This window comes from Carcharhinus amblyrhynchos, chromosome 4 (genome assembly GCF_965287045.1).
Source record: "Carcharhinus amblyrhynchos chromosome 4, sCarAmb.v2.hapA, whole genome shotgun sequence".
NCBI classification, from domain to species: domain Eukaryota; kingdom Metazoa; phylum Chordata; class Chondrichthyes; order Carcharhiniformes; family Carcharhinidae; genus Carcharhinus; species Carcharhinus amblyrhynchos.
In genome coordinates, this window is record NC_137327.1 from 91,374,710 (window position 1) to 91,391,207 (window position 16,498).

General features: G+C 41.7%; 1 protein-coding gene across 6 annotated transcripts in view; it reads left to right on the forward strand.

The window, feature by feature from the left end:
• The window catches only part of dlg3 (discs, large homolog 3 (Drosophila)), a 496,785-nt gene that overhangs the window by 406,014 nt on the left and 74,273 nt on the right, over positions 1 to 16,498 (forward strand). For all 6 annotated transcript variants that reach the window (XM_080187527.1, XM_080187526.1, XM_080187525.1 and 3 more), the window contains one exon: positions 2,253 to 2,355. In XM_080187527.1, the coding sequence (XP_080043653.1) occupies positions 2,253 to 2,355 (103 nt within the window). The remainder of the gene's footprint in view (positions 1 to 2,252; positions 2,356 to 16,498) is intronic.

Consider the following 16,498-nt stretch of genomic DNA (forward strand, 5'->3'; position numbering starts at 1 on the left):
CATTTAGTCTGTTTACATGTCTTACGTTAATCATAAATTCTGCTTTAATGGCTCATACTTTTAAAGTGATTTAAGATGGTAGCTGCCTGACTCAGTTTTTCCTCCAACACTGGCTCATGTAGATTGCTCTGGAGTAAAACAGCAGCAGCATTTGCCAGGTAGGAATTAGATTAGTGCCCACCTGGATACCTGTATGCCAGAATACATGCTCGTAATCACATTAACATTCCAGGCTCCTGCTTGCCAAGGTGTTTTCATGCCAGAGATGCAGTTCATGAGTAACATCCTGGTCCTGAGGCACCAGGAGATTGGTGACAACCTTGCAATCAATAGCAAAGATAAAATGCAGAAGAATGATTAATCATTTCAAAAGAATAGAGTCATTATATTTTCATACAACTCTATGGGGGCAAACTTACAAAAAAATTCTAAGTGCTGAATGAGCATGAAAACAGGAAAGTTTCAGACCCATTTTTTCAGTGAGAAAAAATTCAAATCATATGCTACTTAGAGAAAACAAATGAGGCAAAGTATGATTCTCACCAGTAGGGGGAGTGAGCAGAGTCCATTCATGTTGGAAAGCTAGCTAATGATTGCTAGATTGCACCATTGCGCATACGTCTGATCTCCCAATGAACTAATGCACTGGGAGATATCTCACTCGCCCACCCTCCCGGACATTGCACTCCCACCACCCCAATCGTGGCCACCCCCACCCCACTGAACATCCTCCCCCATTCACCTCTCCTTGATTGATCACCAACCCAGCAATTCCCCAAAGCAGTGCAGCTTCCCATGCACTGCTTCCCCTTGGGCCCTTCCTCCTCCCTTTAGGCCCCATCCATGAGCATTGTTTGGTGGAAAGTGTCAGGGTGACTGGCAAGCAATGCCAGGGTGCCTGGTGGGCTGTTCCAAGGTGTGTTAGACTGGCACAGTCCCCCCCACAGCCGACCACACAGGGGCCCCAGTGGCCTCCAGTGCTACTAGCGAGGCCATCAAGTCTGGTCCTCCCTGGTGAGGACCTCCACCTGCAAGGCTGTTAAGGCAAGTGACCTGGGTGATTGCGTCCGGGTCTCACTGATAATATTAAAATTAGATTTTAGATATTAAGATCAGCCTCACACCCTTCCTGGGTGGACAGCTGATCATGCCGCCAGATCGGGGCTGGTAAAATGCAAGTAACCAGGTGCAAACCCAGTTTTTTGCCTCTCTCATGATCTTACTGGCTCGTCACCCTGATCGACCGCCTTGCAGGTGGAGATCCTCACCAGGGAGGACCAGACTTGATGGCCTCTCTAGTAGGACTGGAGGCCACTGGGCCCCTGGGCCCCTGTATGGTCGGCTGTGGGGGGGACTGTGCCAGTCTAACACACCTTGGAACAGCCCACCAAGATCACCTCTATGTCTTTCAATCTTCCTTACTATTATATTCCACCTGCCTTTTGCCTATGATGATATTAAAAATCCTAGATATAAAAAGACCACTTTAATCTTCCACCATCCTGGTAGTCACATGATAGAATTAAGTTGTTGACTAATCATAGAATCGCTACAGTGCAGAAGGAGGTCATTCAGCCCATCGAGTCTGCACAGACAGCAATCCCACCCATGCCCTTTCCCCATTACCCCACACATTTACCCCACTAATCCCTCTACTCTATGCATCCTGGGAAACTAAGAGGCAAATTAGCATGGCCAATGCAACATAACCTGCACATTTTTGGACTGTGGGAGGAAACTAGAGTACCCGGAGGAAACCCACGCAGACACAAGGAGAATGTGCAGACTCCACACAGACAGTGACCCAAGCCAGGAATCCAAACCAGTTCCCAGGAGCTGTGAGGCAGCAGAGCTAACCACTGTGTCACCATGCTGCCTGTGATTATACTGAACAAACTCTATCAATTAGTCTACAACAAAACCAGACCTGACACAGGCAAGACACCACTGGTGGAAATGCTCTGGAAACTAAAAGTTATATGTTCTTTCCAATGATATTACACTTAGCACATTTCATTTTCTTTCAATTACTCAGGTACAGAATCCCAATTTTTTTAGGAAGATTTCTATGCATTTAATGTAGTTGTTTCTGGATAGATTGTCAGAAAGCAAGTAGCTCAATCCAATGTGTAAGCCCATCTGTCAGTCACTAAGTACTTCACAAATGTTATAAGTCTGCATTGTCACTAAAACCACCATCAATTGAGTGGGAACCTGATCATGTTTTAAGTAATCATACTCCTTTGTTTCAGGTGAATGGTGTAAACCTTCGGAGTGCTACCCATGAACAGGCAGCAGCAGCACTCAAAAGAGCCGGTCAGACTGTAACCATTGTTGCCCAGTACAGACCAGAAGGTAAGCATATGTGGTGGCAATCAGTATTTTACTGTTAATGATTGGGCAAATCCAGCTTTTAAACCAGATAAAGCTCCTTTCTATTTTCCTAAGGATGTCTGACTGTTTTAATTCAATTCCTCCACCTCATAAAGTCAGTCAACTTGCCTTACATTTTAATTTGTCTGCTTCGGTGCTTAAACAAAGCCAAGTATGCAATCCAGTTGCTGTAGTTGATTAGAAAAATAACTATGAGTACCATACTTAGCTAAACATGATTGCTAAAGTTCAGCATTCAGAGGCTATTTCAATTGACATATGTTTAATCTCTATCTGTGCACTGTCCTCTTCAGGGTTGTTTTAATTTGCCTTTGCATCCAGGAAAGGAAATTGAAAATTGGAGCAGCCCTAATTTTGTGGAACATTTGGGTCCTTTGCATATACATAACAACAATGACTTCACATCCAAAGCACTTACCAGGATGAGAGTATTTTGGGATATCATGTCACGCGAGACTCGTTTTTAATTACATTAAACAGTTTCTGCCTCAGGGGGGCCTCAGTGGTCTATGGAAACATAAACTGCTGGAGCCATTGAGACAAGATTCAAGGGAAGAAAACTCCTTGATTAAACAGGGAAAAACTCTAAGGGGGCCTTCAGAGTGAGATGTTCCCACTTCCTGCCTGAGTTGGGGAAAAGTGTTAATGTCACTTTCCCACCCTACACAGGTGCTTGACTGCCCACCTAAAATTTAAGGTAAATAGGCTGGTTTTCTGTCCTAGGCCATGCCTGCTCAAATATGAAATTGGCACAGTGGTTAGCACCGCTGCTCCACAGCGCCAGGGACCTGGGTTGGATTCCCAGCTTCAGTCACTGTGTGTTTGGAGTTTGTATGTTCTCCCCGTGTCTGTGTGGGTTTCCTCTGGGTGCTCCGGTTTCCTCCCACATTCTGAAAGACGTGCTGGTTAGGTGCATTGACCCGAATAGGCGCAGAGTATGCCGACTAGGGGAATTTCACAGTAACTTCACTGCAGTGTTAATGTAAGTCTTACTTGTGACAAATACATAAACTTAAGTTGACTTTAAAAAATTACGTCTGGGTTTGGGCAAGCTGTTCCATGGGAGGAATCACATTCATTCAATTTTATGCCCCAACCCAGGTCTTGGAACTCGCTCTGGGGAGCATAACATTCTGCCCGTGGTGTAGGTTAGCAATGAAATTTTGATTGGGACATATGGAGGATTCCATTTTCATTCTGTTAGATAATGGCATGGAATCCTTAACATACAAACATGGTTTCAGTTTAATTTCTTATCTGAAGATTGTTTCTGTTTAATTAGCTTGGTATTTGATACATGCAGCAACTCATCATCGTGTTTGAGTGTCTTACCTAAGCTACTAAGAAAATTGCACCTGTGGAATTTGTGTCTGTTGAATAGGGTGGTGAACTATAAAAACTTATCAGCAGCTTCAAATAAAGACTGGCACGAGCCTCAAAAAGGGGACTGGTCAAGGACAGGGTTGATTTTTCAATGATCTGAACTGCTGTAACTTAAGCAATAGCTCCACATAATGGTCTTTCCTTAGACATGAAAGCCTGCAATAAAAATTCAGATGTTAACACAAAATTGGTATTTATTTAGAGTTATCTGGGATATATTCACCTGGGACATTTTTTAACTTCCCCTTCAAAGTGGATCTTTCTGGTTAATCTTTGATCTTGATAACTTTGATCCTTCAGAATGGACAGATTCTTGATTTAAAAAGAGAGGAATGTGACATTTACATTTCTACCAGGTCAACCAAACTATTGCTTCCAACAAACTAGCATCAAAGCTCATTTTCCCACATCCAGACCACACCAGCTCGATTCACAAAAGAGTTCTCCCTCTCTGGACCCAATTCACAGAGATCCTGTATCACACTTAGCTTTTCATAGAAACATGCATCCTTTGTCAATCCTCCTTGTGCAGTTTTCCCTCTTCCTTTTTAATTCAAGTCATTGATTTAGTCCTATAATTGTCATTTGAAACTGTCACTCTTTTTCCATCCCTCTCAGTTATTGTGAGTGTTTTTCTCCCTTGCTTCCCTCAAGTTAATGCTACTTCCAGTACCTAAGTGCAAAATACCATTCCTAGCTTCCAATCTTTTCCTTCCACCTTTCCTTCTCTATTCCAACCTTGCTTCTACCTAAGTACTTCTACCTAAATGCTCATAATATCCCTTCATCGAGGCGCACCCAACTTTGTCCAAATCTAGCAAGATTGCACATATGTTGTCAGAGTTAAGGTTTAGGAACTTCTCAAATAATAAAATGCCTAGAGTAACAGTAGTGAACCGTGTAATTTACTTGTGCAAGCTCTAGTAAGCCTTTACTCTGTCCAGTTAGGGCTTTAAATTTACAGATTATATAAAGCAAGTGGGAGGGTTTTAGTTCACAGTGACAGATCTATCTTTGTAGTTTCTGTCAATGAACTAATCTCACCAATAAACCATCAACCCTGGAGTACTGTAGATCTGCCTGGTTCAGGCACTGACTGAATTTGACATATTAAGTTGAATTAATTCTGAACTTCCATCAACAGGTTATCATTTTGAGGTATTTTGACCCAAAAGGGATCAAAGAACATGATCGTGGGAATCTAGGAGCAGAAGTGGGCCATTTGGCCTATCGCATCTATCCCACCATTTAATTAGATGATGACTGATCATCTACCTCAATAACACTTCCCTGTATTATCCCCATATCCCTTAATATTTTTAATATCCAGAAATCTATTGATTTCTATCTTGAACATGCTCAATGATTGAACTTCCACAGCCCTCTGGGGTAGAGAGTTCCGAAAGTCCACCTTCATGTCAGTCTTAATTGGCCTGTACTTAAATTTGAGATTATGACCAGTCAGGAAAAACATTCTATCTATATTTACCCTGTCATGCCCTGTAAGAATTTTGTAAGTTTCAGTGAGATCACCTCTCAATCTTTGAAATTTGAGAGAATGCAGACCTATAATCTCTAAGGTAGGGACATGTTCGACATAACTTTGTGGGCCAAAGGGCCTGTATTATGCTGTAGTTTTTCTATGTTTCTTATGTCCTCAATCTCTGCTCATAAAATAATCCTGTCATTCCAGGGATTAATCTGCTGAATCTCTGTTGAACTCCCTCTATGGCAAATAAATCCTTATTTAGATAAGGTACCAGGGGTTCCTCACCAGGTAGCACAGCAAGCAGCACAGCTGACCAAAAACTCATTATGAACAGTGACTATGCTCCAAAAAAATGAATACCAATCAGATATGTAGCTTCAACAGCAGTTACTTGCCTCCCAACAATTCAATCACATTAAGCAACAGCAGCTGCATGAGTAAGCATGCATTCTCATACCTGCCTATGCAATAGAGCACTGACAACTAATGTGCCTCTCCTGCTTTCTGGCAGATGCAGTACACTGGAGGGCAACTTTATTATTTATATGGCCCAGCATTTGCATTTATCATTACATCTTTTGTGGCCCTGAGAAATGGAGGAAAATGGTATTCAGAGTTACCTATGTGGAATGGAGACAACCATAGACGAGATTTGGTAACAACGGGCAGGATTTTCATTTCCCTGAAAAAAATTACTGATATCTTTCACCGATCACCAGATTAATTGAATTCAGTTTGAATTTTGAATGTGTTATGCCAGTCCAATATTTTAACCATTACATTACCATATCTGGGTGATTTTTGAACCCACAGCCCTCTGAGTTAGAGGCTAGATTTCTACCAACTAAATTCAACTTGACAAATGCATTCACAAATATCTGCACTGGCTTGTGACTCTGGTAAAATTTTAAGCCATTTCTTTTCAAGCTGTTTTACAGTTTTGCTAGAAATACACCAGAAGAATTTTTCACAAATGAGTTTCCAGTGTTGTTAAACGTAACAACAAAAGCCATTCGTTCATTGACTTATTACAATATAAGTTCCAAGCAGTCTCTATGATCAAGGATAATCCTTTTAAGAAAACTGTTAAATTGATACCTGACTTTTTAAAACTTCTGCTCATTGCAAATAAATCAAACTTTGGTAAATCTGTAGAGATAAAGAATATATTTAATTTGATACCACTTACAGTGACAAGATGGCAGGGGTAACTATTGATCTGCTGGAAGGTGTGTGTTAGGATATAATCATTGGGGTCAACATTAACAGGAGAGACTGGAGGAAGAAAAGAGCTGAAGCACCTGGTGGGAAAAAGGTTAGGCTGAATTGATGCTGAATGCTGGGCAATGGAATGGAAGTCTACTGAGTGTTTGAGGGAAGAAGGCAGCTTGTTTGAGGGGAGAAGGCAGTGTGAATTGGGCTGTAGAGTAGGAATAAAATATTACAGGGCTGCAGTGGAGGAAGTATGGAGTTTTTGGTTAGCCTAAATGCAAAGGATAGTTTTGTGATCAATGACAGACTTTGGAGAATATGTTACTGGGAAGCAGATGACTAATTTGTTGTTGTCTAATAATATATACATAATTGCTACGTGCACTTTAAATGCTGAATGCTTTAAATGCTGAAAGTTGGGAATCAAGTAGATAAGGTTGTTAAGAAGGCGTACGGTGTCTTGGCGTTTATTGGTAGGGGGATTGAATTTAGGAGTCGCAGCGTCATGTTGCAACTGTACACAACTCTGGTGCGGCCGCACTTGGAGTACTGTGTGCAGTTCTGGTCCCCACATTACAGGAAGGATGTGGAGGCTTTGGAGAGGGTGCAGAGGAGGTTTACCAGGATGTTGCCTGGTATGCAGGGGAGGTCCTATGAGGAGAGACTGAGGGATTTGGGGTTGTTTTCACTGGAAAGAAGGCGGCTAAGAGGGGATCTTATAGAAACATATAAGATGATTAGAGGTTTAGATAGGGTGGATGGTGATAGCCTGTTTCCTCGGATGGAGAAATCTAGCACGAGGGGGCATGGCTTTAAATTAAGGGGGGGTAGTTATAGGACGGATGTCAGGGGCAGGTTCTTTACCCAGAGGGTGGTGAGGGACTGGAATGCCCTGCCTGCTGCAGTTGTAAATGCGCCTAGTTTGGGGGCGTTTAAGAGATTGGTGGATAGGTTTATGGACGAAAAGGGATTGGTTTAGATTAGTGGGTCAATGTTTTTTTTTTAAAATAAGACTGGTCGGCGCAACATTGTGGGCCGAAGGGCCTGTTCCGCGCTGTAATGTTCTATGTTCTATGTTCTATGAATATTCAGTGGGTCTCTATGCAACATAAATAAAGGCCTCATAACTTAATGTATAATCAATGTAGAATGCTAAAGATTTTCTTCTGATTTTTTTCAAACTAAATTCTGTCACAAAGCAAAATGTTTTCACTTATTCAGTGGCAAAGTTCAGAATTATTTGACGATGTAATCATTTATTCTTTCAGCTCCACCCCTGTGGGAAGGAGTTTTAAAAACAGCCAAACAGCTGTGTGGCAGGCAGCGGTGGAGATAAAGGTTATTTCCACATGTGGTTTTATGGCACGGATTTAAATTTTGTAATCAAGACATTGCAAGCTACTTATTCATAATCTGATTGATGGAAGATTAACCTTAAGGTCATTGTATTTATTAAAAATGACTTTTGGTTTGGAATTGCATCATATTCCAGTTAACATTACATATTTCTTTTTAATTACTTTATTTTCTGGACTGGAATTATATCCTCTCATAGTTTATGTCAAACTCACTAGCTTGGAATTTAATTATTCATTGATGCCAGAATTACTGGATCTCAGAACCAGACACATCTTCCAAAATGTTAGATACAAGGTCAAATGCTATCTGTGGAAATAATGTAAGGAGAAGATTCAATGCAATGAGTTGTACTGTCTCAGAGCAAATGGTTAGTCTCAGTCTTTTTGCATTAGTCTGGCAGATCCAACAATCCCGCTCTCTTTGGGTCAGTTCACACATTCAGTTTCTTTTGTAGCCTAATTCCTCATCTCTCTTGACAGATTCAAACATTTTAATCTCTGTGCATAGTTTTCAGTCACAATATTGGTTTCATTTTTTCAGTCCCAGTCTCTTTAATTAGATTCCACATCCCAGACATATTTAGACAGAACCCACAGTTTTATTTTCCTGGGATGTTTTGTACTGTCCCAGTTTCTCTTACCGTATCCACTGTCCTAGTCTCTTAGAAACAATCTCCACAATTACTGTCTTTTCAGATGGATCCAGCAATCCTAATATCATTGGACAGTTTGTTCGGCCTTGGTCTTTTTGGATAAATCCCATGATTCCAAACTTGTAGATGGATCTGAAAGTCCAAATGTATCTATTTACAATTTCCAGTTTATTCATCAGGATCAGAAGAAAAGGTGTGCTTTGTTGTGTCTACAGATACGATGTATTTGTTAAATACATAGGATGGCACGGTAACACAGTGATTAGCATAGCTGCCTCACAGTGCCAGAGACCCAGGTTCGATTCCTGGCTTGGGTCACTGTGCAGAGTTTGCATGTTCTCCCTGTGTCAGTGTGGGTGTCCTCCGGATGCTCCGGTTTTGTCCCACAGTCCAAAAGACATGCTGGTTAGGTGAATTGGCCATATTAAGTGTACCCGAATGGGCGCTGGAGTATGGCGACTAGGAGATTTTCACAGTAACTTGCAGTGTTAATGTAAGCCTACTTGTGACTAATAAATAAACTTTAAACTTTACATAGAGTAATAATGTAGAAGAAGGTTATAGCGTGGTAGATAGCCTTCGTTCCTTTCCTAATCCTCTCTATCTTCCTCTCCTCCTTAAAACCCATTTCTGACTAAGCTTTCACTAACTCTCCTAACATTGCCTCCTTTGGTATGGTATCCATTATTTTTGATTGGGCCTCTATGAAGCGCTGAGATTTTTTTCTACATGTTGGTGCTATACAAATGCAAGTTGGTTGTGCCTTTAAGCTTGGAAAGCTGGGCAAGTTTAACAACTATGATAATTTTGTCTAATTCGGTATAAAAATAGTTGTGGCAATTTTGTTATAAGGGTAAGAAAACCGGAGTGATCCCAACCCAGTACCGAGTCCTGTCTGTCACACCTGGAATGTTCACATCAATCCGCTCATTGACACTCTGTGGCCTCTCAGCACCTGACCCCCCCCCCCACAATCGTCCTTAAATTCCTCTGGCACTCCCCGTCACAACCCCTGCTTGCTGAGGCATGATGCCAACGTACGCCACCTGTTACCTGCCAAACCCCACCCTTCCCAGCATACCAGCCATCAGGCATTCAATTATTCCCACAGGAGAAGATGGACCAAAGCAGAAAAGAGCAGGAGAAGGCAGGTGAGGGAATTCTCGAGTTGCACCTCCTAACCCACTGCGAGGAGTACACAATGGAGCTCTTAGGAAAGATATACAAGAGAGCTGTGAGTGCCTGTAAAGTCAGCGTGTACCACACAAGTTAAGATCCATAAATCCTTCATCACATGACCCTTCTCAAGTAAGTTCCAATCTCCCTTGCACAGAACTGTGTCTCTTGTCCTGCAGAATCAACACTTGGTGAGGCTGGGCCCTCAGAAGTCAATGCCCCTCCTCCCCTCAACCTCCACCAGCATCTCAGTAGAAAGCTCAGAGGAAAGCACTGACCAGACAACACAGGCATCACCCGCACCATTAACCACCGCGGAGACACATACCTCGATGGGCGAAATTAGCAGAAAGTCTTCAGGGGTCACTTTCTGACTAGCACCACACAGCTATTGATGCACATCAGGTGGAGGTGGAACATCTGAGGAATCAGCAGGTGGAGGTCTGCTGGATCCCAGGAAATAGCTGGCCTCCAGCCAGGCACCAAGCCTCTGGAAACAGCACTCCCAAAGCTGCTGGAGATGCAGAGGGCTGGGAACTGCAGGAGGGGGCGTCATCACATTTCAGCAACTGCAAGGCCACTTGGAGGAGTCCCACAGTCTTCAGGCAGACCAAATATAATAGTGTGAGGTTATTCATTTTGGTAATATTGGTATGCAGAATATTTTCAAAAAGGCGTGATACTTGTAAAATGTTGATTTTTAGAAGTGCTTTGGTATACAAAGCATATAGAAAGTAATATGCTTTGTATACCAATTAGAAAGGCAAATAACATTGCAAGGGGACTAGATTACAAGTATAAGGAGGTTTTGCTCATTGTACAGGATTTGTTGAAGCCACACTTGGAGTCCAATGTGCAGTTTTGGTCTCCACATTTGAGGAAGGATATATATATCATTGGAGGCAATACAGTGAATGTTAAATCAATTGGTTCCTGAGACGATTGGATTTCCTATGGTGAGAGATGAGTAAATTGGGCCTATATTCTCTGGATTTAGAAGAGTGAACTGTGGTCTCATTGAAACATACAAGATTCTGAAGGGGCTTGACAGAGTGGACACTGAGAGGCTGTTTCCTCTGACTGGGGAATCTGGAATCTGGAGTCACCATCTCAGGGTAAAGGACCATAATTTAAGACTGAAACCAAGGGAAATTTCTTCACTCAAGGAGTCGTGAAGTTGTCTACTCCAGAGGATTGTGGATACCCCATTGTTGAACATACTTAGGACTGAGATAGATACATCTTTGGTCTTTCAGGGCATGAAAAGATCTGAGGGAAGCAGGCAAAAAGCGGAGTTGATGTCAAAGATCAATCGTGATGGTATTGAATGGCTTGACAAATCTGCTCCTGCTTCTATTTCTAATGTTCTTATATGATTTCGCTTTCCTATCCTTATGTGGTCATTGAACTGTCAGCGCACTGTATCTAGGTTTGAGGGATCATGGTTCTGCTCACTTCCCTAGCCATACCTGCTTGAGAGGGTAGGCTTTTCTTTGCTGTCTGGAGGTAACAGTTCCTCAGATCCTCTGGAAGGGCTTCCAGCAAAGACTGAAAGACCTGGTAAAGCCTACTGACAAAGGATATGGGGTTCTGACCTCTTACTACTGGCCCCACCCTCTGCATAGATCTGTTTTGGTAAACTTCCACCTGTTTTGTTTATACAAACAACATGGACACCCAAAACTGCTGTGTTAATGAAGCCTGTTACCTCCAGACGAGTACTTGTAGCTTGTGCAATGTTTCTTCCAGACACTGTTGCTGGAGGGACTGGTGAGCTGCCAGCCAATCTGATTGGCCAGTGGCTATCCAAGGCGAGACTTCCTCCTAAATGAGGGGCAGAGGTTCTACTTTATAGCAATCAACACTTGTTGGAGATTAAAGTGGCAGCGGGTTTCTCAGAATTGGTGGGGATGTGTTCCCTGCTGGCTCTCCAGATGGCGAAGGCCTAGCCCCTGCCATCCTAATGATTCAGGCCACGGTGAGTAGCAGTCATTCTCTTGATTATCTCAGAAGTGTGGCATTTTCTAACTGACAGTGGCACAATTTGGTGTTTGTAATCTGTAAGAAGTATTTTGAATAATAGAATGGGAAAAGATGCCCAGAAATGCTCCATGGTGTTTAGATACTTCAAGTTATCTAGATCTGTTTTCAAATACAGTTTTGCATGTGTTTAGTACATCTCAGGCACCACAATCTTGTATCACACCTAAATGTGTAAAGCTTGTGTCAGATTTACAGTTGATTGGCTAGTACGTCACATTTACAAAACAGCATATCTGGAACATAATGATGGTGCAGTAGCAAACAGGAATGAAAAATACCAATTAAGAACAGACAGTCAATAATTAACCACTAATAATTTACCTAGCAAGCAGCCAAAGGTGAACCAATAGAATTATTCAAAATACTTCCTATAAACTAGGATTCCCAGATTGTTCCACTGACAATTAGAAATCATCATGCTTCTCAGTTAATCAAACACGAGCACGTTTTGAAGTTGGGAGCATACAAAACAGGAAGACTTTTCAGATTCACAGCAAGGTGACAGTTCAGTGTGTTTCAGGACCAGTTGTTTATAAGTCCAATTGGATCATATAGGGCAATGGAAAAGGTTTGAGATCTGACCATTCAAAATGCCAAGAAGCCGTTATTCGGTCTAAGGTAATTGTGATCTTCCTCAGGTGTGGGCAGCTTTTATCAAAATCATCTTCATTACGACCACCTCAAAAAAACCTATTCATGACCTTTCTACCTGGTAAACAATCACACCTACCTTCAATCTCCCTTTCCTTTCCAAAGTCCTCAAACATGTTGATGCCCACTTTTCCCTCAGATTTCTAAAATACCAAAATCAAAAAATGAAATTTTCTGTGACAATGGTGCAGAATGTGCAAAATTCATTAATTTCATTTTGCAAGTAATATGACATGGTTTAATTGAAGGTGGTGTGATTGTTTAAAATGGATTTGGAATATATGTTTTGTGTTGGCTTTTAATTTCGTATTGGAGCCAAGAGGACACAGTGTCAGTGACAGAGGAACAGAAGAGATATTGGATTGTTAGCGAAAAGGGACTTGGAGTTGCAGTTACTGATACTGCGTTTGAATTAATTCTTCATGTACAACCCAACCAGAAAGGGGATGGCTTGGTTGCAGCTTTTTTCCTGTTTCTCCCTCTTCTCATCTGATAGGGATGGCACAGACTACTTCTGCAGAATGGTGTTTGTGCAACACACAGCACACCATCACAAATCTTAAGACCAGCTCAGCCTGGTTTTGCAAGACTCCTCCAGAGTGGTCTAGGCAGTGAAAATGTTTTTACAGCATGCGTATTTCTTGTTACAGCATGGCTTTCATTGTATGTTTGCTGTGCATGTGTGTAAGGATTGCAAACCAAAGTGATGAACCATGTGGTAAATGAATAGCCCCTGTCATCCAGTAGCCATCCTTTGGTTTGCTGTGGTGGCCAAAATGCAGCTCATACAGTGTCTGTCTTAAAATGTATCCACCATGATTTGGGGTGGCACAGTGGTTAGCACTGCTGCCTCATAGTGCTAGAAACACAGGTTCAATTCTGACCTTGGGTCACTGTGTGGAGTTTGCACATTCTATCTGTGTCTGAATGGATTTCCTCCACTGTTCCAGTTTCCTTCCACACTCCAAAGATGTGCGGGTTAAGTTGATTGGCCATACTAAATTGACCCTAGTGTCAGGAGGTTAGCACAGTAAGTATGTGGGATTATGGGAATAGGGCCTGGGTGGGATTGTAGTTGGTGCAGACTCGATGGACCGAGTTGCCTCTTTCTGCACTGTAGGGATTCTATGATGACTACTTCATTATCTTTGGTCAAACAAAAGCTGTATGTTAAAGGAGTGGAATGCTTTTTGGGTCTGTTGAAGAGCAGGTTGGTATGCAGTGCTGCTCACAAAGCAATGTGTGTGCCATCATCCTGCACCATGGGGAATTTGGCCAACCTTGCAAACTCCTGTGCTCAGCTCAACCTGCTTATCTCTGGCAAGAAGAAATTAAGCAATTCTTCTTTGAATAGACAGCCTCAGTGATGTTTCGTTTGCAATTCTTTTGCAAGCTGCAAGATGTTACCAATATTTCCAGCAGCATCCTTGAAAGGAACTGGGTGCCTAAAAGTGCATACTTGTGGTCACTGTTTGTTCATTCTCCCAGGTATACTCAATTCCCAGAGAATGGTCTTCCGGTACACCCATGTCCGTGAGCAGCTGGTTTGACCAGAAGCTTTGAGGTCAACAAGAAATCCTTACGATCCTGCCACACCATTCCCAGTAAACTTGTACAACCCAAACAACCATGGGCAAGATCAAGGACATCTAGACCTAGATTTTCTTCATAGTGCTGAAACTCAGCCATTCACCCTGAACTGCCCCAAAAAGTCCATCCTTAACTTGTTCTTAGCTGCAACTAAAACATCCTCTTTCACTTGGAGCATTGAGACAAGCAGGGATGGCTTACAACATAGCCTACTGTCAGTGAATCATTTTTCATCATGAACAGAAGCCCTTTAAGTTAATCTTCAGATCAAAGGATTTTTTTTAATGATTTCTTTGTATTTTTAAACAGTTATGACATGATTCAAAACTGTTATAATTTTTAGGAGTATTTAAATGTTTATAACGGTTTTTAAAAGCATGTCAAGGTCTGAACCTTGGAGATTAATACCATCAGGCTCACCTTGTGCTGAGACACGCACCACTCCTCTTCCCCCCAACTCCTCCTCCCTACCTTATTCTACTCCAACTTAACTCCCTTTGCTCCTCAGTCTCACCGATGTCTGAAGTAGCACTTGATGGAGGGGAGAAAGGTTTCAACAGCCCTAATATTTTGCATGGATAATGGCTCTCCTGATCAGATCATTGTTTGCTACCTGTTGCGCAAACTTGCAAATTGGCCAAAGGCCACCAGTTTCAGTCTGAATAGTGCCCAGTCTACCTCAAGTTACTCTGGCCAAATAAAGTATCTCAAAAATTTGAGTAACAGGTTAATCAAGCGATTTCACACTACTACTATGCAGTGGCCACATGAGTGGTATTTTCCACTAACAGGATTCTGCTATGAGTCCATAAAGATGTTTTACCCACCACAAAATTGAGTAATTGGCCAGCAAGATTTTCAAATTAATGGTCCCTGCTGCTTTAAGAATAGAAACTGTGAGACCACCAGCCTGAGCTCCTCCAGAGTGTATTGAGGAGTGTGGCAACTTCTGGATTTCAGCAGAAGTGAGCCTGCCAGAAATTGTGATCGTGTTTCCCTGTTCATTAGCTGTGAACTTCTCAGTACTTGCTACTATTATAAAAGAAAAACGTGGGCTGGAGGTAGAATTGTGGAAACAGCCAGAAGAAATTATTCAGTGATTAACCTGTGGCTTGTTACTGATTCTTTTAAATATTTTTTATATGTGTGGAAGGCTGTGGGGTGGGGGAGGAGGTGTTCCGTTACTTAGTGGATGTTCAGCTGTGCATGTTCGAGAATGCACCTGGAGCTGTGAGCTCTACAGAGACAACATAAGGCCTTTATTAAGATTGAATCTCATGTGTTTCAAGTTAGAACTGTGAATTTATGTTATGGGCTCCATTTTTGATCCTGAATGCCACTCATAGCACCAAAACATATGGATGCTATTGAGCCCAATTCTCACACAAAATCATGCATTTAAGTTATGAACATGTAAAGAAAAGTAAATATTGTAAGGATATATAAATGTTTATCCCATGTACTAGCCAATGCAACCTTATACACTATTCTACCAAATTAGGAGTAGTACTAAATCTTAGATAAACAAAGAAAAAGCCTGTGCCAATTTCAGAGGGGAAAACTGCAGAAAATTCATCCACATTTCATAAAGTAAGTAAAAGCTTCAGGGTACTACGTCGCCTATGACACAACATTGAACAAACATTTTGAACCCTCATATCTCTCTTATGTCACCATTACTCTTTGAAAAAGAACATAGCTCAGTGTCTGATTTCCTTTATTTTTCTCCTCAATTCGCTTGCTGTTTCTGGGCCATATAGTATCTACAGTGGAGAGTTGGATGCCTGTGAAGAGCTTCGAACTCTTCAGCTGATTGCTTAGAGATGCATAGGAATATAAGAAATAGGAGCAGGAATGAGCCATCCAACCCATCAAGCCTGCTCCACTTAAGTAGGTTAAATCTCTGTGTAATTTTCTCCAAATCAAAAATTCAACCTCCATTGCCATGACAACCCAATGTAATCTTAAAAGAGAATGCAGCCAGATTTTTGAAGTCCAAAATGGCAGTTTTAGTGCCAAATCAGTTTTGGACGCTGATTGACATTATGATTTGCCTGCTGTAGATATTTCCCGCAGACATTAACTGCATGAGCCTTTACCAAGATTATATCACACATATTTCATACCAGAAGTGTGCATGCATGCCACCGACGTGTATCTTGCATTTGTGTGAGTAATGTGCAGTGGTGTTATGTACTGAAAAGATTAATGCTGTTTTTTTTAACTGCTGCAACATTGCTGATTATTGTGTTGGTAAGTTGAAGACAAAAACAAGATTCTTGAAAGCCTTTAATACTCAGTGTGTGATAAGTGGCGTGCATTCCGAATGAAAACATGTTACTGCACAGAGAGCCAAGAACAGAGAAAGGGTGACAGTTAATTAAAGAACAATTCTATATTACAATTTCAGGCAGATAAAGAACTTCAGCCCATCTTTCCTCAGTATTTCCTTGGTGCCTTTAATCTCTGAATCATGTTTGTTTATAAGAACTTATTTAATTCCTTCTTGAAACCATTGCTTGCAATCTGTTCCACATACTTACCACCCT